Source organism: Meleagris gallopavo, chromosome 14 (assembly GCF_000146605.3).
Source record: "Meleagris gallopavo isolate NT-WF06-2002-E0010 breed Aviagen turkey brand Nicholas breeding stock chromosome 14, Turkey_5.1, whole genome shotgun sequence".
Lineage (NCBI taxonomy): Eukaryota > Metazoa > Chordata > Aves > Galliformes > Phasianidae > Meleagris > Meleagris gallopavo.
Genome location: NC_015024.2, coordinates 9,594,424 through 9,614,944, shown reverse-complemented (window position 1 = coordinate 9,614,944; position 20,521 = coordinate 9,594,424). Strand labels below are relative to the sequence as shown.

The window sequence follows — 20,521 nt, the reverse complement described above, 5'->3', positions numbered from 1 at the left end:
ATTAAAAATTTTGTCTCGTGTAAATTGTGCAAATATAGCAGTTAACACTAGTGGCAGAAGGCCAGAGAGAGAGAAGGGGGGAAAGAGACAGAAAAAGAAACAGAGGGAGGAGGAGAGGGGGCAGACAGCCGGGAGGCAAGGAGGGGAGAGCAAGTCAAGTACAGTACAAACAGGAGCCCACCCCCCTCCCTCCACCAAAGTAACAACATCCAAATGCCGTCCTAAAAAGCCCCACGGTCCCAACCCTCCTTTCCAGTGGGCTCAGGGGCTCTGCCTGGCCCGGGGGGTCCCAGCGGGTCCATGGGGCACGCGGCTCTCCCTCCTCCACCGCCCCGCATGGCCCCTTTGCAAGGTCTCTGCTGTGTCCCGGTTGCATCGGGGTGTGCGTAGAGGGGTTTATCCATGTTGCTGCTGTCGTCGGGATTTTGTTTTCCGCTCGCACGCGAGGTTTTCCTTGTTCATTTGTGGGAAGTGTGCGGAGGCACCCGCGGGCACGTCCAGCCCCAGCCCCGAAGTGTCCTGCCTGCCTCCTCCCGCCGCATCGCTGCTCGGGAAGCTGGCATCGAGCCGCCTCTTCAGCTGCTTAAGGCCATTGTGTCAATTGCCTGCTCCAGCTTACTCCTCAGCCGCTGTCTCCTGGCCTGCTCGTCCTTCTCTAATGCGGCTAAAATCTGTTGGAGAGAGGGGAGAAGAGAAAGTGACTATCAGGCCTTGCAGCACATCCCAACTCCAGGCAGCCATGGGGTCCCATGAGAGGCATCATGTGTTGGTTCCCCTTGTCTAATAGAGAAGGGGAGAGGTGCAGGACTGTGCCACCAGCTGTCACCCAGCAGATAGAGCATCCTACAGGCTGTGGTAACACCAGGGATGCGCAGCTGCAGCCAGCAAGAAGCCAACCCATTGAGTAGAAATGAAGAAAATGGACATCTAGCGTCAAATGCAGGGCAAATCCAAAAGGCAGTAACTGCTTCAAACTACATCCATGACCCCAGAGAATCTACCAAGTCCAACAGAAGCACTGGCTGCTTTTCAGAGACCACGATCAAGCCATGAAGCCAAAAAAATGTGCCAAACGCACAAGGCTGTGGTTGCCACTAGGAACAAAATCCCACTCAACTATCCGTTAGCTTGACAACCCTCCTAGGACATGGGATGGACACTGGGTCCTCAGAATCATAGAATCGAATCATAGAATCACCAAGGTTGGAAAAGACCCACAGATTCACCCCGTCCACCCAGTCATCCACTGATCACCAACAGCTTGCCCCATGCCTTGCAGGAGGCATGCTTGCCATACCAGGACCACAAGAATCATAGAATCATTACAGTTGGAAAAGACCACAAGATAAGTCCAGCTAACAACCCATCATCAACGTTTTAAGAGTCCAACCATCAACCTATTGTCACCACTCCAGCTGTCAACCCCACACCCACCATGTCCACTGACCACATCCCTCAGTGCCACATCTCCACAGTTCTTAACACCTCTAGGGATGGTGACTCCACCACTCCCCGTGCAGCCTGTGCCACTACATCACCACTCTTTCTGAGAAGAAATTTTCCCTAGCATCCAACCTGAACCTCCCCTGGGGCAACTTACAGCCATCACTTCTCATCCTATCAAGAAGACAGCTTTCCTCCATCAAAACTCCCTTCCTCTAACCAACCTCCTGTGGGAATGAGCGATCACAGGGTGATGTCTGACAGTCCCCTTGTCCCATAAGAACACTTCCATGCCTGCAGGTCTGGGGAGTGCTTGTGGAAAGGGCTCAGAGCAGCCAGAAGGGAGTAATGAAGCATAATGCTGAGGGGCACTTGCCCCCTCCACAGGCACAGGTCTCATCTCACTAACACTGTGCCAGTAGAGCAAGAAAAGCAGTAAAAACTTTAAAAAAAAAAAAAAAAACTAACAGAAATCTCATCTCCTCGGGTGAGCTAGTTGAGAGAGCAAATTTTTTTGCAATTAAATATCAAGGCATCCGTCAAAGGGGACTTGATTAACCATTTCATTGGCTGCATAATTGGAAACAAACTGTTGTATAATTAATAGACTTACTAGGAGGCAGGCAAAGTCCATCAGGAGCCCTACAGGTAACTTCTTAATAGGGAATCAGCTTCCTTTGATTAAGCACTGCTGCAGTGCCTGCGGGCTGGCAGAGTTGTGAGGAGATGCAGCAGCTCTTGGCATGGGCAGGCTGTGCTCCCTGAGAGGTGTTCTGGGACAGGACTAGGGCTGGAAGGGATGACCAGTGCCTGGAGGAATTAGAGGCACCGCTGCAAGGTGCAGAGCAGCTGGGTGCTGCTACATGCTGCGGGCAAAACGAAATACCTACAGTCACGCTCCCACTGAAACCAAAGCCCCATGTGTCTTAGCAGTGGCTGAGCTGGAATAAAGGGAGGTTGGCCTGAGAAGCTGGGTAAGAATCTATTCCCACTACTTCTGCCTCTCCCACTGAGCCAGCTGTGTATTGTGCGATGCTGAGGTGTTAGAAAATGCACAACCTGCCCCTGCACTTACCCACTCCTCTTTTATCCCACCCTTATATAAACTATTACAATAAAAGAGAGTTGGACTAGATGATCTTTACAGGTAACTTCCAACTCAAATGATACTATGATTCTATGAAAAGGAAATCAGTGCTGAGACACAGGTTTATCACCTGCTGTAAGGAGCCAGGACCAGTGATTACCAAGATGCAAGTATCCACATGAAAATTAATTATGATCTTCATTCACAGCCAATGACAGCTTATTATTGCACTGAACAACAGGAAAAATTTTTCTCTCCCATTTTGCATCAAAGAGGGTGCAGTCGAGCTGCATATAATTGTGCTTAATGAATGAAAACAAACAAAGGGAACAGCTGCGATTTATTAATTCCATTACAAATAATAAAAGAAGTTCCTGAGAGCTGTGAACATGCTTGCAATGCTTTGAGAGCAAGACACTCAACAGATGTCAGGCTGCAACTATCTGACAAGATGAGAACCTGTGCCCACCAAGAGCAGCTCATCAGTGCCACACGGCCCCTTCCTTGCTCTCACCCAAGTTTTGTTTAAGGGCTGGGGACTTTTACCCTGGAGGAAGCAAGCACCTGATGGTCACCGAGGGGTGCTGACTGATTTGGATCCTCTGAACTGCTCCTCTGCCACCCTCATGGTAACCACAGAGCTGCTGTAAAAGCTGCAAAACATCCTAAGATCCTCCATGGCCAGCCCATCACACGGAAGTACAGACCCCCTAGACATGTCATCCCACTGCAGCTAGGGAATGGCACAGGGGTCCCACCAGCACTGTTACAGTGACCATCACGTGGCCCCTTCCCAAGCACCAGGGTTTCCTCTGACTCTTGTAAGCAAGACAGGCAACCAAGGGGAATGGAAACCTTCCTCAGCCTCCTCTTTCTCCCTCCCTACAAAGCACTCAGCTCCACAAGGACTTAGGCCACCACGGTCCCATTGCTGTCCTTAGACTCAGAAGGCCAGCTCTGTTACTACAGTGATGGGGCCCAACCTCCCTGTGCAAAAAGTGCCAGTGCTTTGTCATCTAAATAAGCCACTGTTCCTGCAGTCATCACTCTGCTTTATTGGGAGAATAAAAGCGATATTATCGTGCTATATGTACAGATCTGTGTTTTACTGTAGTTACATACTTTATTGCTTTAATAAAAAGATGCGGGGTGCAGATTTGAGCAGTGCTTCGTGAAGTTAATTTGTATAAATTACAACACGGGTTTTTGACCACTCTTACTGATACTCCCAAAGAAAGTGCTGAAGAAGCCACCACATCCTCTCATATCCCCATGCAGCAGAGCTGGATGACACCAGTGTAAGTGTGGTGCCAGTACCACTGCGGCACTGGGCTGGGCATGGCACAAAGAGTAGGCACACTGCAACAGTGCTGCCAACTCCAAAGCTCTGCTATGCCCTCATACCAAGTGTATGTACAGTAAGAGAAAAATAGGTGTTTTCCACATTGTTCCCAGCAGAAAACACAGGAATGAAGCCCTGCTTATCAGCAAAGGGAGGGCCACAAAGCAGGGACAGGACTGTCCATCAGCTCCTGGCTCCGCATATGGCCTCATCTTTAATCTCGGCTCTGTGCACCACCCACCCCCATCTCATCAAATAAGGATAATGCAAAACTGAGGGCTATGAGACACAGCCTGCAGCCCGGGTTTGAGGTCCCATCGCCGCATCTTACCTCGTCCTTATACTTGGTGATGTAGGAGTAGATCTCGTGCAGCGCACTCATGCTGTTGAACTGGCTGAGGTGTAACCGTGACTGCTCTGCCAGGTAGGCGCTCATGTCCTGGTCACTAATTGCTGGCATTTTAGCAATATCTGCATAATATCTGCAAAGGAGAGGCAGAAAAAATGGAAGAGCCAGTCAGAAATATTGAGGGAGTGAAAGGGATGAGCCCACCCCGCGATGCTTATGGAGAACCTTAGGAGAAGCAGTATGAGGAGCACCTTTCCTCAGAGTGGTGACGCACCACCATCACTCACTGTAATGCTGCTGCTCATCCAGAGGTCTCACAGCACTTTGCAGAAGGTGAGCATCATTAGCAACATGCTGCCAGAGGAGCAGCATCAAGACATAGAGCACTGGCTGAGCCCAGCCCAGCTCATCATGCCAGGGAGCCAGGATCAGGGACTTTCCAATCTCATAAATAACACTTTTTCTCTTTCCCGTCCCATTTTGGACTGAAACCCACCTGGCAGAATCCATGGTGCAACACACAAGAGTTTGTTACTGTTCTAAGTTCAGAATGTTTCTATAGCCAAAGATGGCACTCAAGGTAACTTCACATCATTGGAACTAGATAAGGTCCCTTCCAACCTAAGTCATTCCATGATCAAGCTCTTGCAGTTACACATCTGCTCTTCTCTGCACAGCTGCATTCTCTTATGATTGCTACCAGTAAGACACTACCTTTCTTCTCCTCGGACACCTTAAATTTCAGTGTCCCACCCCACATTTGCACCACTGACACGCTCAGGAAATAACAGGAAAGCCTGATGGTACACTGCTTGTACCATCCACAATCGTGGTGCAAAAACAGAATATTTTGCTTCAACAAAACCAGAAGGTATTTTGTGACCCAGACTTAGCTGCACAGGTGCAAATTCAAGCAACAGACTGAGGTCTTTTAGGAAACTACACTGGATAGGTCCGTGGGCCTCCATCCAGAAAGAAACCCAATCCACATCAAACGAGCCCTGCCTGCTCCCAGCACCTGGAAACACAGAGCACAACTCCCTCCCAGGTTTGCTTTACTCCTCATGACTCCTCAAACAGCTCAGTAAAGTTTCTGCTACGGTGATTAGCATCATTAGCTGAATGCTGAGGTAGGACACAGCTGGAGCATTTGGATAGGAGCAGATGGCAGCAAGACCACTCGAGGAGATGAAGCCAAGGATTCACTCCATCCCACGGCGCCCAGCTCAGCTAGTGATAAAATACTTGGGCAACTCTTACACGTCCAGGTAAAACAAAGCAGTTCTGAGTTTTATCATGACACAAAGGATGACAGGAAATAGTACTTGTCAGTACAAGCATGTATGGCTTGCATGGACCAAAACTCCAACCATGACCCTGGCAGCAGTCTCTTCCAGAGCTTCCCATCCCCTAAGTCCTTTAATATGCTATTTCTGCCTCAGACTGGCAGGAAACCCTTTGTTGTTTTTTTTTGTTTTTTTTTTTAGCATGCCTGAATCCAGGTGGCAGACAGAGCTGCTAGAGGGAATGTGTCCCATTCAGCCACCCCTGCACTACTCCAATCCTGCCTCTGCAAAGCGCGACAGTGATAACTGCCAAAAGCCAGAAATGCCAGATTTTGCAGCAAAACCCGACAGCAGACACCCCACTCACTGCCTCTGGGACTGCACCCCATGCTCCCAAGCAGCACAGCCCAGCACCCTCCTGCTCTGCAGTAAGCGGTGGCAGGAACATTTGTCATTGGTTACATCTCCCAACTTCTCCCTGGGGATGAAGCACGTCTAGACCAATGTTTCTCTCTGGAATGGTTTTATACCTTTTCTCTGCAGGCTGAGTATAATACAATGCCGAGTATTTTTGTCACAGAGATGGCAAGGTCAGGGAAATTCACCTTACGCTTAAAGGCAGCAAAGTTTGTGATGTTCCTAAGGGACCCCTCTCCAAAGTCCCCTCTAGCCCTCTGCAAAGAACTCTCTCCTATTACAACACAGCTCATCTCTCATCTTAGCCAGCATATTTCAGGGACATCTTTTCTTCTGATCCACACTGTCTCTTCCTCGAGGGAAGAACCTTGTCTTTGCACCTGCCTGCAAAGCACCAGGCATGCCAACGGTGTGACATAAATACGTAACTGACTACTAGCAAACAACCAAGGGCAACATAAGCTACAAAATCTCATGCTTACAAACTAGAAAATACAAGGCTTATTACTGCCTGGGCGTCTTACATCTGGTTCATTCAGTACCCAATCCAGACACCAAAAATGGAAAGGGTCCTCAGCAAAGTACAGAGTATGATCTTTAGCACAGCTTATCAGAAGGGGAAGGTTGCTTCAGAAACCTGAAATGTGGTACTTTTTATGCTTTCTAAAATCCCATTGTGCAACCCAGCAATATTCTAACAGTAACTCTATTTGGAGGGTTCTGTAGGACATCTCCCAGGTTTCTCTCCCAAAAAGATACAGCTAAACAAAGTTTTATGCCCAACAGCATCGATTTGCAATCAGTAACATTCAAACTCTGAATACTTAACACAGCATTAATTCAGAAGGTTAACATCAGCTAACACGACTGAAGGGTGTCAGAAGCAGCAAGGGAGCTGCTCCTTGCCCAAGCACTGCCTTGGAGCATGAGCTCTCATCACGATCCCAGGCAAGATGTGCAGAGGGATGAGAGACGGGAAACGGCAATTTTCAACCATTTCAGCAAAACCTGCATGTATTGTCATGTTACAAAAAAGGCACTTCTCTAGTCCATGGCTTACTTCTTACTGCTCTTCAAAAGCAATCAAGAGAGATGTTAGCAATTTCTTAGCACTGACCAAGTTTTTACAACAGAAAACATCAGACAAGCCAAAAGTGGAGGTTGCTTTTAGCATCCTTTAAGCAAGACAAAAACAGCTCTGTCAAGCAGTCATTGCAAACTCACTCCTGGAGACAATCACAAGAAAGCAGCGTCTCCCAGAGGAGGATTACCTCCCACCAGCGTTAGCACAGTGTCTCTTCAGAGTGTCCTCAACAACCAAACCCTCAGTGTGAAACCTCCACACCTATGTAAGTGCACTGTAAGTCCTCCAAGGGAAGCAAGGAGATGCTGCTGAGTCTACTCACCTTTCTACCCAGCTCTTGTAGTTGGGGATGTCCTTGGCATACAGTAGTTTGTTGGAGGGAGAGTCTTTTCCTAATTTGTGCTCAGAAGTTGAGCAGGAGTCCATGAATGTCTGAGCCACCACGGATAGGCAGGCATCAGTAATACTGTTCTTGTGAATGTCGAACACAAACTGGGGGTTCTTAATCACATTCACCCAAAAACGCAGAGGTAGACTGAAGGAAGGAAGAAACAGGAGTCAGCACATGAAACGAGCCTTGAGCAAACACCCATTTGCCTTTGCCTCAGTGCAATACCATGTCTTCTGCCCACCCCAACATGGCCACAGCTGCCCATGAAGAAATCCCTCAGCACTGTCAACGTCTCCAAAGACAAAGCAGGGCAGCAAAGAGCTGCTGCTTCTTCACGGGTCTACTCACACGGAATAGCCCTCGCTGAGCCTATGGGTCACCAGGCACGGTTCCCTCCTCCCGTATCAATGATCCTAAGACACTTGGTGGCATTTCACACATCTCTCATGCTGCAGGAGGGGGTTGCTGGATTCCTCCAGAGGCTCATTAGCACAATTAAGATGAGAGAACGATTTAGGCAGTCTCAGATGCCAGAGACGCATTTCTCAGCGGCGGAGGCACTGGGACTGGATGTTTGCTGCATACTTACACACATGCCACTCTCCATCACTCCATTTCCCACTCTCTTGCCCCTCTCCTCTCCCAGGAGCCTTTCAGGGTCTCCCTCCATTAGAATGCCTCTCCGATCTGTCACTCCTCAGCACCAACACCCAGCGAATGCTTTTATCTTAGACAAAACACACTTCATTCCCCAGGACTTTCTTAATGAGGGTACCGGGTGCATGTACATATTTCATTTGTGAAGGGAATGGCCTCAAGAAATTAGCTCCACACATTGAATTAGCGCCCAGAGATAAGCACAGGCATTAGTATGCAGAAGCCTGCATGCCCAGCCCCTGCAGAGCGGGCCTTTTTTTCCTCCCTTGCGTTTCACTCCTTCTTTTAATATAGAAAGCAGAGTTATAAATCAGTTCCAAGCACTTCCGCACTCTCACATCTCCATTTAAAAATGTTTCTTTTCCTGCCCTGCTAATTGCCAACAGTTACTGAACTATACAAAAGCAATTTGGCTGCCATTTAACAAATGCCAGGCACGGGAACGTACGTACCCGTCTCCAGCAACGGCAAGATCAGAGAGATGAAATCAGTGAGGCAGCTGAAACGCAGAATGTAGAGGGGAGGCTGCAGAAAAGGAGCAGCCGTATGCTCGAGCCCTGGCCCCAGCACAGCGCTCACTGAGGTCTCATAAGCAGCTCCTCCCCACTTTTCAGAGAGCGATTAGCAGAGCTGATGGGTTGGCTCTGCAGGCGAGGTTACGGAGGATGCGTACACGGCTTTACACTAACTCTGTTAGGGCACACTCAGCTGAGTGACAGGAGGGCGTGTGGCAAACACCTCCAGGACAGCTAAGACGACAATGCAGGTTGGCACCTCTGGAGGAGCCCAGAGGACAGAGAAGGCCGTGCTGTGCTCACCCAAGGTGAGATGGGAACAGGATCGTGTTTGTCCTCAGCCAGCTCCAGCCATAAGGGGAAACGTGGTGCTGTGGCAGCAGGGATTCAAGGGCAGCGTGAGCACTGCATTCCTGGGATTTTTTCTACCGCAGGAAGGCATGTGAAAGATTTACCCACGCCCAAAACACAGAGATACGGGCCTCTCTTGTGCTGGAACATTTTCAGGAACAACCTGAGGCATATTTCTGCTCCCTGTGGGAAGGGTAGGAGGTATCATTAGCTGTGACATTGCTAGCCCCTGCTCCACTGCCCCTCTCCATTACCAGTTACTCTTCCAGGTGTGCCTGACATCGTAGTCGTTGATCTGGTGCTTATCAGCTTGCTCATCCAGGAAATCAAACATGTATTTGATGGCGAGGGGCAGTGCGCTCCCACGATGTGCTGTGCTGAAGATAGTCTCAAACAGATCATCCACAAATTTCTGCAGAGTGCCCTGAGGAGGAGAAGGAGAGAAGGGCCATTCAGCAGCGCCCAGCAGCAGCACAAAGATGGGCCTTTAAACTAATTTCACTCCTATTCCCACAACCTGGAACAAAAGCACAGTACCGTCTGTGTAAACATACTGGTTTTTGGTGGTTTAAATCAACATGACAGCAAGCAGGTTTTTCCTTCACTGCATTGTTTGGCATGTCAAAAGCATAAAAACACCATATAGAACAAAAACTGTGTGTGTGGGGGGGGAGGGTTGGGTTCCATTAAGGTACCCAAGACTTGATCACAAATATCACTGAACAAACCTTAATTACTACATTGCAGGGAGTCACATCACAAGAGAGAAGGCTGACCCCAATCTCTGCTATTTTGAGCCATTATCTTCAGTACAGCCCCTGGCCCTCCCTAGAGATCTCAGACAAACAGTACTCACCTTGTTTTATGCAGGCTGAGGAAAGAGAATCCCTACTGTGACATGTGCTGTATGCCACACACCCTGGGTAATTATCCATCCTACAGCACTGATTTTGCAGCTTTACCCCAAAAGCCAAACCAATGGGATGAGGTGCCTCCTCCAGTGCACCTCTGCTTTGCAGTCCAGCAGTTGCTCAGTGATATGGGGAACAATAAAAGTGCCACAGGGTGTAAAAAGCAAGTAGGAAAGTTCACTCAAGGGACACTCACTGAGGGCTGTGACACACAAAAACATCACAAGCTCAGATCCAAAGATCAGGAAAATAGTTCCAGTACTGAAGCAGCAGTCTAATAAAAAAACAGTAACACCTCTGGACAACCCAAATCCTTATCCCTCTCCATCCAGATCACAAAAACCATGTGGTAGCTGTGTGTCCCTTGCCATACCTTGGTGGCTAACAAGCGGGTCAGGTAGATCTCAGAGACCATCTTGCTGCCCCGGTCGCCCTCCCGCTGGTCCATGTGGTCGTGGTTTTTTACCAGGTGCCAAAGCTTGGTGCCACTCTCCAGGTCTGGGGTGATCATGGGGGTGCGTGAGCGCAGGCTGTCGGGGCTGCTGGCTGTCCGCAGCATGCTCTCTGCAAGCACCAAACAGAGGGAAACTCGTACCTTACTGACCTCCACCTCTCTACCAGCTCTCCATCCCCATCCTCTGCTCTGACCTCAGCATGTGTTACAAAGCACAGTTGCCAGCATGTTTGATGGAGCCCTCAGCTAGGCTTATTTAAGTGCTTTGTGCCTCTGTGACTACCTTAATTAGATTTCAGGGGAATAAAAGGGAGGAGACCCTTTAGTTGCAGCCATCTGACTTGTCTTTCTTCCATTCTCTTCTCTCCAACATGTTGCAGAGACGGTTCTGTGTGACACCGGTATAGCTCTCTCTCAGATACCAGTATAGCACAGTACAGGAGAATCAAGCATTTAGAGGACCTTGATCCAGCAGGCCCTGTGCCTCAGTCTGCAAATCCAGCCGTTTTCCCTGCCAATAAAGCAGAGAGCAAGGTCTGGATCCCCCTGTGCACTCACCATATCTGCTGAGGGACTTGGTGAAGGTTGAGGAGTTGGAGATGTTGTACGCTGAGTTCTGCTTGGGCACCAGGGCTACTGAGGAGCCATCCGTCACCTGCAGGCAGATGGCACATGTAAGCTGTGACATTGGGATACGCAGACAAAGAACAATCCCACAGCAGGAAGAAGTCAGCCCCAGAGGGATGAAGCTACACTACACCCTGCCCCAGGGACAGGGGACCACATCTACCTCTACAACAGATCAGGGCCACAGAGCACAATGGAAATGCATCAAAAGCTTGGAGCTGAAAACAACAAAGCAATGTCAGAGCACAGAGTGCTCTCTAAGAGTCCTGAAGATGTTCCATTTAGTGCTTCCTTGAACAGAAGGATCAATAACACAGAGACTGTAGAGAAGTGACCACAGACCCCTGGTCGCATCCCCACATGAGCAGCAAGGTCTGGAGAGCCAAACCCAGGCCCTGACCAAAATAAGGAGGGAGAAGAGAAATTCAAGCTCTCAGCAGCTAGTGACTGCTCAGTGCTCTCCACCAATGGACAGCATTACCTGGTAGTGGGCCAGGGTGTTTAGCCTCTTCCAGTCATTGTCAATCTTTGTGGTGACATCTTCATCCTGCAGTATGATCCGGGCCATCCTGCCCTGCCGCCACTCTGTCCCAGTGAGGGAGAAGGGCTCATGGTTAGCAGGCAGCTTGGAGGACAAAGCCAAGCAGAGCAGAGGAGCAAGGTCTGGGATAAACGAAAGAGCCCTGCCATCACCTTCAAACCTACAGACTGATGACTGTCAACATGGTGTTGGGCAAAAGCTGTTTCTAAGTATTCAACAAAAAGCAGCATCAGTTTGGCCCTGGCAACCATTTATTTCACTCCTCTCCTCTCCATTCTCCTGCTCCTCCTATAACAACGTCACTAATAACACCGTTCCCAACAATTTCTGCCCTTCTTGTCCCTCAGCCTCATGCCTGCAACCCAAACCAAACCCAAACCAAACCAGAGCATGAAGAGCTCTCCTCTCCATTGGCAGGACTCACATTCACACCCCAGAGGGTCCCATGCAGAGGCAGTTCCACCAGCACAGCAATCTTAGCCAAAGTGGACTGTACAAGCAAAAACACTCCTGTCCTGACAGGTCCTCTGTCCTAAAGGAGATTCACATTTGCTTGCCTTGAATGTTTCTTGGCCTTTCAGCCTTTGGCTGTTTCAAGGAGAGTGCTTGGCCCCTCTCTTACCAAGGTCCATGTCTCCAGCTTTGGGACGCTGGGAATAGGGCACTCCTTTGTAGACAGCATCCAGCAGCTTCTCTTTCACCTGTGTGATGGTGTCACAGTTCAGCACCTTTACAGGAATCTCTGGCGCATTCTCATTCTCAGGGTTCACACAGTTGAGGGTCTGCAAAGGGGCAGAAAGAACTGAGTGTGAGGACGGCAGATCCAAAGGCATGGGGCTGTAGCTGTCTACAGTTACACTTGCTCAATCCCAAGCCTGAAGGTACAGCCTCGTGGCATATTCCTGCTTCCTTTTTTTTCCCACCTCTCCCCTTCCAACCCCAAAACTCCAGCAATTTGCAGATAGGCAATGTGATATCTGTGAAGGAATCCTGGGCCAGCAAACCACACCAAATTCAAAAAAGACTGCAAAGCTTCAGCGCTGTCCAAGCACATTTTACTCCCATCTCCACACAGGTGGAGAGGAGGTGGTGAAGAACCAGCTACAGCCTCAGCCAGAGGAAGGACTCAACACACAGCTGGACGAAACAGACAGCTCATATGGGAGAAGTAGTAGTTCTCCATCTTTCATGGTAATCCCCAGGCTGTAACTTTCATTCTCACAGATACTGGAAAGAGTAGTAAGAGAAAAAACACTCTCTGCAAAGCCCTATGGGTGTCTCCAAAACCTTGTTAAATAGCTGGCCTAGGGATCATGGCAAGAACTAGTACGAGTGAGGCTCCCACTTGCACTAACCAGCATTTTGTAGTCAATCTGCTGCCGGATAAGCTTGTCTTCACTGAGGGAGTAGCGAGCCTCTCCTGTGATGGCATCAATGGGTCCCTTCTCCATCTGCTGCTTGATGGCACAGTACAGCATGAAGAGTGGCTCCCCAGCACATTCCTATGGAACAGAGGATGAAGGGGAGGAAGAGAAAGGAGTGAGAATGTGTCAGGCACCAACCCTGCCTTTCAGAACTACAATGACAGAAGCCTGTTGTGGCTTTGCAGCATCAAGCCTCACTTGTGACTTTATAAAGCACCTCCAACCCTTCCCCAAGGCTGCAAGGAAGCGCGGCACATGGAGGCAATTTATACCCTGCAGCAATTTATTCTCCTTAAAAACTTGCCGGAGGTCTCCAACTTGATGAAATGGACTGGGAGAGCATTTCCTGCAGCTAAGCCATTTGCCACCTATATGTCCCTACTGTCAAACCCCCACAGTCAGAGACAGCACTAGCTACTAGCCACATTAGTGTCTATCTCCCAGGTGGGAGGAAGGGAGAGGAACCAGATGCTTCATCCAAGGAAGCTGGATGTTAAAACTGCAGCAATTCAGGACCTGCAGAGGCCAGAGCCATGGACAGCAGTGGACCAACCTGCCTGAAGACATGAGCTGGAGAAGAGCAGCTGAAAGTGGACACCCCTTTACCACGAAAGGCTCAAACTGCTCCAATGCACTGCATCCCAGCATATCCTTTCAGATACAGACATTATTCCTGAATGGGAAAATGGGGCAGGATGGCAGCAGGGAGGACTGGGAGAAATCTCAACAGATTTTACCCCACCAGCCCTCACCCCTCCCTCCCGGCCGCCTCACAAATAAATTGTACTTTGGTGCAAAGTGCGGCTGCTCTCCCTGTCACCATATGCTGTTAGCATCTCGTTAGCATCTGCGGTAATTAAAGAGACAGCTGCTAACGAGCAGGAACAGGCATACATCATCCCCAGACCTTCCGACAACACGCCTGTCTTTGAAATTATGTTTCATTTGCTAACTTGGCTTCATTAAGTCAGCCTGGAGAAGTGAGAGACCCGAGGTGGGTGCTATGCCACATGCTAACAGCCACCTCGCCAGGCTGCCCCAAAGCCGTGAGCCCCCAGCACTCACAACAAGTCCACTAGCCAAGGAAGAAAGACAAGAAATTGCTTCTTTTCATTGCTTATAAAAACTACTTGCGAGTCTTCCAGTCCGAGGAATGCAGCGTGGATGGAAAATAAATGGCTGAGTCCAGGGATCACCTCCTCCGCTGCTCACACACCGGCCTGACTGATGAGGAATAAACCTCTTTGGGGATCCATAGGTTAGATCCTGGTCGTATGGATTCCCCAGAGGGATGGAGGGGATTCTGGTGATGGGCAGGTTACTTCTCCAGCACCATGCAGGCTTTCTGGGCCAGGAGGGGACCCATGGAATGGGGACAGGCCAGCCCACATGGTGATGGGCGACCACTACCTCCCAGCTGTGTCTGGAGGTCAGAACAAGGAGGAGCTGGGGGATAACCTCTGCAGGCCAAGCAAGCTCCTGTGAATGGTACATCCAGAGTGTTGGGTGCAGGCTGAGGCAAGCCAGCTAACGCTCAAACTGCCGTATCAACTAGATGTAGCTCATCAGGCACCTAATATCGTGCATTTTTCACTGTTTGTCTCGAATTATCGCTCTCCATTTTACCGGGGTGTCTCATTAGGAATCTGATAAATGCTACTGCAGGGTCCCAGCAAGGGTTCCAAACACTGCCTCCACCCTCAGCCCTGGGCAGCAGGAGGCTGTCCTGTCCCTGTCCGCATCCCCTGTCCCAGCCCAGTGCCATGCCAAATGCCCAGCCTGCTCCAGGCAGGTTTGCTGAGCGCAGCTCTGGCAGCTGGGCACACATCCGCCTGCCTCATTTACATGCACAATTACTGCGGTTTGGTGCAAGGCATATGTTTTCCTGCTGGCAAACTGTCTGCTGTGATACCTCTCCATCTACTCCACGGGTTCTCCCTGCTTTTGATGCCACCTGTGATCTTCACTGCCGGGAGACAGGCAGAAAAGGGCCCGTGGGTCCCCTTCATTAGAGGTAGCATAGTAGGGGCAAGCCTATTCCAATCCATTCTGACTGACCCAAGCACTGAAACTTCCACCACTTCCCCAAGGAGATGATTTGGGTAAACCGGTGGGTTTACCTGAGCCCTCTGTGCATATTCCTCCTGTAATAGTGCACCTAGAGCAGACTTCTTTCTCCTGCTGCAACCACAAAGAGACCAGAGGTGATTTCTTCTGCCAGTGCCATGGCTTAGCCAAGGGCTTCAGAAATAGGCACTGTCTTGACCCCCCATCTCCATGTCCAGCAGTGGCAAAAGAACCCATCCAAAGTAGCTTCTGAAGGAGGTGACCACATTCCTGTGACGTAACCACAGGGCTCCAGCCAGCCAAGGACAGGACGAGGGCATCACATCATGCTTGTGAAATCAGCAGCATCCCCAGATATCACCTTGGGTGTTGGAAGGATGCATGCTCTGCTTTGGACTGCAGAATAACCACATTCACTTCAAGCTCATCCATAGCAATCCCATTTGACCACCAAAAATGGGGGGGATCTGACCCTCTCCTTTGCCTCCCCTCTTTAGGAGGAGGCTGCAAGGTCCTACCCACACCTTCCTAACATGGAACAGGCAGGGGAAGCACCACAGAGCAAAGCAGCAGCGTGAGGAGGTCGGGGAAGTCTGCAATATCCCTGTGAATGGCACTGCTTTTCTCCTCTCCCACCCCTGGAAAGCAATCTCTGCCACACGCTACAGCTAGATTTTTATAGATACAGGCTACCCCTCGACAGAGGCAAAAAGCCAAGTGCACGTAAGTGATATTATAAATCACCTCTCGTTGACGATCACTTGAGTTCTGCACAGACTCCTGCTCACTCTCATCTCTTGGCTGGAAATGGTTCAAACTCCCTTTATCTTAATGAGGGATGAAATCCCACAAAAACGGCTGCATGCCACCCAGCCTCACTGAGCCAGACAGGATCCCAAGAAACAACCTCGGTGATTGACAAACCAACAGCAGGATCGTTAGCCTCAGCCCAAAGCACCACCAGGACACAGTGTTTGCCAATGTGGGCAAGGTGCTCAGCAGCATCTGTCCTTGTATACACGTGAGATGGCACAACGGGGAGTTGCTGTCCCCAGTGAGACCTAGGGGCAACTTTTAGAGGGGAAGCGACAGCAAAAGTGGAGATGCCTGGGAGAAACAAGCCCCCTGGGAGAAGCCTTGGTTTCAAAAGATAGATGAAGGAAAACGAGAGCAAATTGGACAGAAATATCCTCTGAGCACAAGCGTGTCTAAATGGGACCAGCTCCTGGGGCTTCATCCTCCTGAGCCGAGACAGGAGGGAAGAATGGGGATCACTGGGAAGGGATTCAAGACTCATCTGGATTCCTACAGATTTATCCTTTCTCCGGGCATTGTTTTTTTATGAAGATCTCAAAACAGAATGCATTAAGCAATCCCTGCCTGCATTTCATTTCTCAATCTCAGCTATTTCCCCAAAAGGGAAGCCAGAATCAGTAATCACATCTCAGAAATGTGGGAAGGAAACCAAGGTCTGGGAAGCAATCAGCACTCCAGGAGGGAACTGCAGACTGAAGAAACACATCAGCCCAGGCTCTAGGTGACACACTGCCCAGCCCAGTGAGGTAGGAACCCACCTCTGTCCTCACAGAGGGTCAGCAATCCCTCCCAAACTCACCTTCAGAAACTTGTACAGCAGAAACGTGAACCAATTTGTCAGCATCTTCTCTGCGACTGACTCTGTTCTGTAGGGAAGGCAGAGAGCAAAGTGATCAGGAGAGGACACTGAAAGTCTCTGATCCTACCCACTGCCACCTGGACGGTGGCTAACTTATTTTTGGCTTTAAAAGGTCACATCTGGAAAGGCAAAGACAGCAGGGCAGACAGCAAAAGCCCTAGTGACATGCCTGCCCACCTGCAAGGCTGAGCCTGCTGGGGGCAGAAGCAAATAGGTCTCCAGCATACTTGGAGAAGTAGAGAGAGACACAAACGACCTCATCTCATGAGGAGTCTCACCCAGGGGACGACCAGCATTCTACTTCTCCCTGTTACTTTCTACTTAAATGAAATATGCTTCTTCTGTCATGTCCTATTGGAACCTGGCAGCTCCCTCTGCAGAGAGTGGACTATATGAGACCCATAAGCTAGGTCAAATATCACCAAACCTCCCTCAAGCTCCCCAGTTAGAGTGTGACCCAAAGCACTGAACCAGATGGTCTTTAAGGTCCCTTTCAACCCATCCCTTTGGCCCATCACCACCACACAGCTCACAGTAAACGTGCCTCTCAACGCACCACAGGCTGGCTTAGCTGCAACGAGCTTAAAATTCAAATTAACACGTCCATTGCTTTTAAAGTCACTTTTACTCCCTTTCGGGTAAAAATGCCAGCCAGCCTCCTGAAACCCTCCGGTTATACTTCTCAGCTTATTCGCCCATTAATCATCAGATCAGCCACTTGTAAACGCAGATGCTCCCGAAAACACAAGCAATACTAATAACCTCCCAGACAGATCTGCATTCCTGTTACACCAAGGAAATGGACACAGGTTGGTTCAGGAAACAAAAACCAAAAGGAACCTGAATCTCAAGAGTGCTCAGAAGTGATCCTGCTGCCCAAAGGCAATGCCATGCAGGGCAGATGGGACAGAAGCCACTCTCCATGGCCAGATGGCTGGGGTAGAAAATCCACTTTCCTGGAGTTTATTCACACTGACTTGGGGTTGTACTGTCCCCTCCAAGCCTTTCTCTGGTGTTAATGGGGTTTATCCCTTTTTGCATTCAGTGGCACAGCAGAGCCCTCCTTAAGGCATTAGGGGATGGTAATACCTCAGGCTGCAAGGAGGAAAGCTTTCCTGAGCCCATCAGCAAAGATTAATCCATTAAGAGGAGAAAAAAGAGATAAGGAAAGAGATGTAGGGAGAAAGCTAAGGAAAGGATGGGCTCATGTTACCAGTAGACATCCTCCTCAGCCCCAGCCCAGCTTCTCCATTGAATGCCCCAAACATCCATCTCCAGTGCCACAGCCTGAGCTCCAAGCAGATGCTTGTCTTTATCTACAACAGGGCCAGATGCCACAGCAATGGGAGATTATCCAATAACAAAATAAATAAATAACAGCTCTCCCCAGTAAGATCAATGGTAATCCGGTTGCTCTGGGCGGTAAGTACATTCTCTCACCCAACAGCACAGCTAATCAAAAGGATGGAGGAAGGAAGCACAGCCTCAAATGCCATGGCTGCAGGAAGAGAGAAGTCTGGTTAAATTTTACCTGGAAACAAGCTGGGGACTAATAGGGAATCTCATCCCTGTCCTAAGCCTCCCACAGCTCCACCTGCCTTGGTGAAGCCTTTGCTGTGGAGGGACAGTAAGATGGGAAGAGCTTAGGCATGTACTCAGATCAGGGACACATGGATTGCCCCCCCATGGTCCTATCCTTGCCAGCTGCACATCTGCACCACACCCTCTGGCACATTATTCCTTTTGAGGTGCTGTGAAAAACCATGGGCTCCTTTGGGATGCAGGTGACAAATGAGGCAGAGACTAGCCAAGGGAACACAGCCAGAGACCAGCTTGCAGCTGTATGTGCTCCAGGCATCTCCCCACGGCCAGACACACAAAGCCCAATGGGCTCTGTCCAGTCTGGCCATGCCAAAAACATCAGATGATGTCTGAAAGATGCTCTGGCATCCTCATGCCTTTCTGGTGACACGCCAACACTGCAGTCATCCCCACTGGACGGATGCTGTTTCATCCCTGCTGTGGGCTGGTACAGGCACAGCATGTGAAGGGATGGCACGGAGGGCCTCGGGCTGGGCTGGTGGAGCTTATTAATTGTTTTTGTTCGGCACTTGGTGCATCTTTCAATATTCATCAGCCCGTGATGAAGGAGAGCTCAGAGCTATCATTAAATATTGATGGCCCAGGCAGTCTCACGGCGGGGCTTGGCATGCTGCCTTCTGCTCACGCTCTACCCCGGCCCCAAGTGAGAGTCCTGGCTTGCAGAGATCTGCTTGGAAAACACTGCCAAGCCTGGCAAGGTGGGCAAAGCCTCTAAAGAGGAGGTGAGGAAAGAAGGGCTCTTGTTGGCTGCTGGCACACCGGGGCAACACCGCACAACTCCAGCCCTTTAAATAGCCACTCACCTCCGCAGGAGCAGCTTGGGATGGTTCTTACTCTCCAGATTTTTCTCAATGAGGTCGGAGAGAAGCTGCTTCAGAACACCCGTGGCATACTCCATCTCACCCTGCAGTGCTGTCATGATGAGAGAGGCCACATTGCCACGGTCTCGCATGGAAAAGCTTCGCTGAGCCTCCAGCGTGCGGATGAAGGTCAGCAGGAAGTGCTTCTTGTTCAGGAGCTGCCCAAAGAGGGTCAGGGACTTCTCCACGTTTGCCTGGACCTGCAGAGATAGAGCAAAGCTGGGAGATGGGCGCGAGCAGGAAGGCAATGAGAAATCAGGGAGGCCGCGCATCAAGTTAGCACAGTCTTGGGGCATCAGTGCATACATCAACTTCAAACATGTATGCACAGACATACATGCAGATCCCTCACCTACATTCTCTTTGTTCCCACATAACAAAATTTCAATGTCAACTACCAAGAAGCTCAATTCCTACCCAATGCATGGTGTGGGTATCACACTGAAGGAGTGCCTGCCCCTTTCCAATATCCAGAAAGCAAATAAAGCCTCGATACAAAGCTCTGCAGTCAATAAAGCTGCTAGGTTTTGGAGAATAGATTTCAGACAGGAGTAAATAGCGGAAAACTGGGTCTACCCTCTCCAGACACAATCTGAAATATTCCCTTTTGCTTTTGAAGCTGTATCTCAGCCATGTCCAGCTGGGAATGGGCTGGGTTCCTTTCATCTCCCCATCGCCTTCGTTAGCGCTGCTCTGCTCAGCACCGACCGTATTTCTTACCAGAAATGAGCATTTTTACACACAACATCCTCCTATTAGAAAAGATGGTTTCCTCTGAATAAAAGCCTCTCTCTGGTACAACATCAATTTTAATGATTTCTTTTTCCCCTTGTCTTCCTGATTGGGAGAATAAGTGAGAAATTTCATTTTGTGTCGATATTTGGAGACAAAACAAGACTCTTCATTTCGAAACATCAACTCAAAATGAAGGAGAGCGTTTTGACACATCAAATCATTTCACTTCAATCAAAACTTTGGAGCGTCGCTTTTTGGTTCAGTGAAGTTCCTTGTGCTTGTGCCTTCCCCCTCCAAAACTGCTGATGCTTCCCCACAGGAAAAGAATAATCCCATTTCCTTGTCATGCGTGTCACATGAGCTCTGCGTGTCTCCTCGCCATGCAGGAGAGAGGGAACACCTGCCCCAGGACATGGAGTTGGGGAAGTGACAAACCTCTCTCTCCCTGTTCTCAGGAATCTGTCCTCATAGAATCATTAAGATTGGAAAAGACCTCCAAGATCACCTAAGTCCAACCATCAACCTATCACCATCGTGTCAACTTACAGCATCAGTAAGGCAAGAGAAGACCACTAATATCACCAAGTTCAACCATTAACCCAACCCCACCATGCCCACAGACCACGTCCCTCAGTGCCACATCTCCATGGTTCTGGAACACCTTCAGGGACGGCATTCAACTGGCATTCAGCCAGCTGGGGGA

The 20,521-nt window shown here is 49.6% G+C and overlaps 1 protein-coding gene across 1 annotated transcript in view; it reads right to left on the bottom strand.

Annotated features, from left to right (window-relative positions):
* Positions 1 to 20,521, bottom strand: part of PLXNA1 (plexin A1) — a 91,118-nt gene continuing 70,597 nt past the window's right edge. Inside the window, 11 exon segments of the mRNA XM_019620119.2 lie at positions 1 to 671; positions 4,204 to 4,354; positions 7,331 to 7,543; positions 9,177 to 9,346; positions 10,207 to 10,397; positions 10,846 to 10,942; positions 11,396 to 11,499; positions 12,078 to 12,237; positions 12,811 to 12,957; positions 16,562 to 16,628; positions 19,027 to 19,283. Coding sequence (XP_019475664.1) covers positions 576 to 671; positions 4,204 to 4,354; positions 7,331 to 7,543; positions 9,177 to 9,346; positions 10,207 to 10,397; positions 10,846 to 10,942; positions 11,396 to 11,499; positions 12,078 to 12,237; positions 12,811 to 12,957; positions 16,562 to 16,628; positions 19,027 to 19,283 — 1,653 coding nt within the window. The 3' untranslated portion in view covers positions 1 to 575.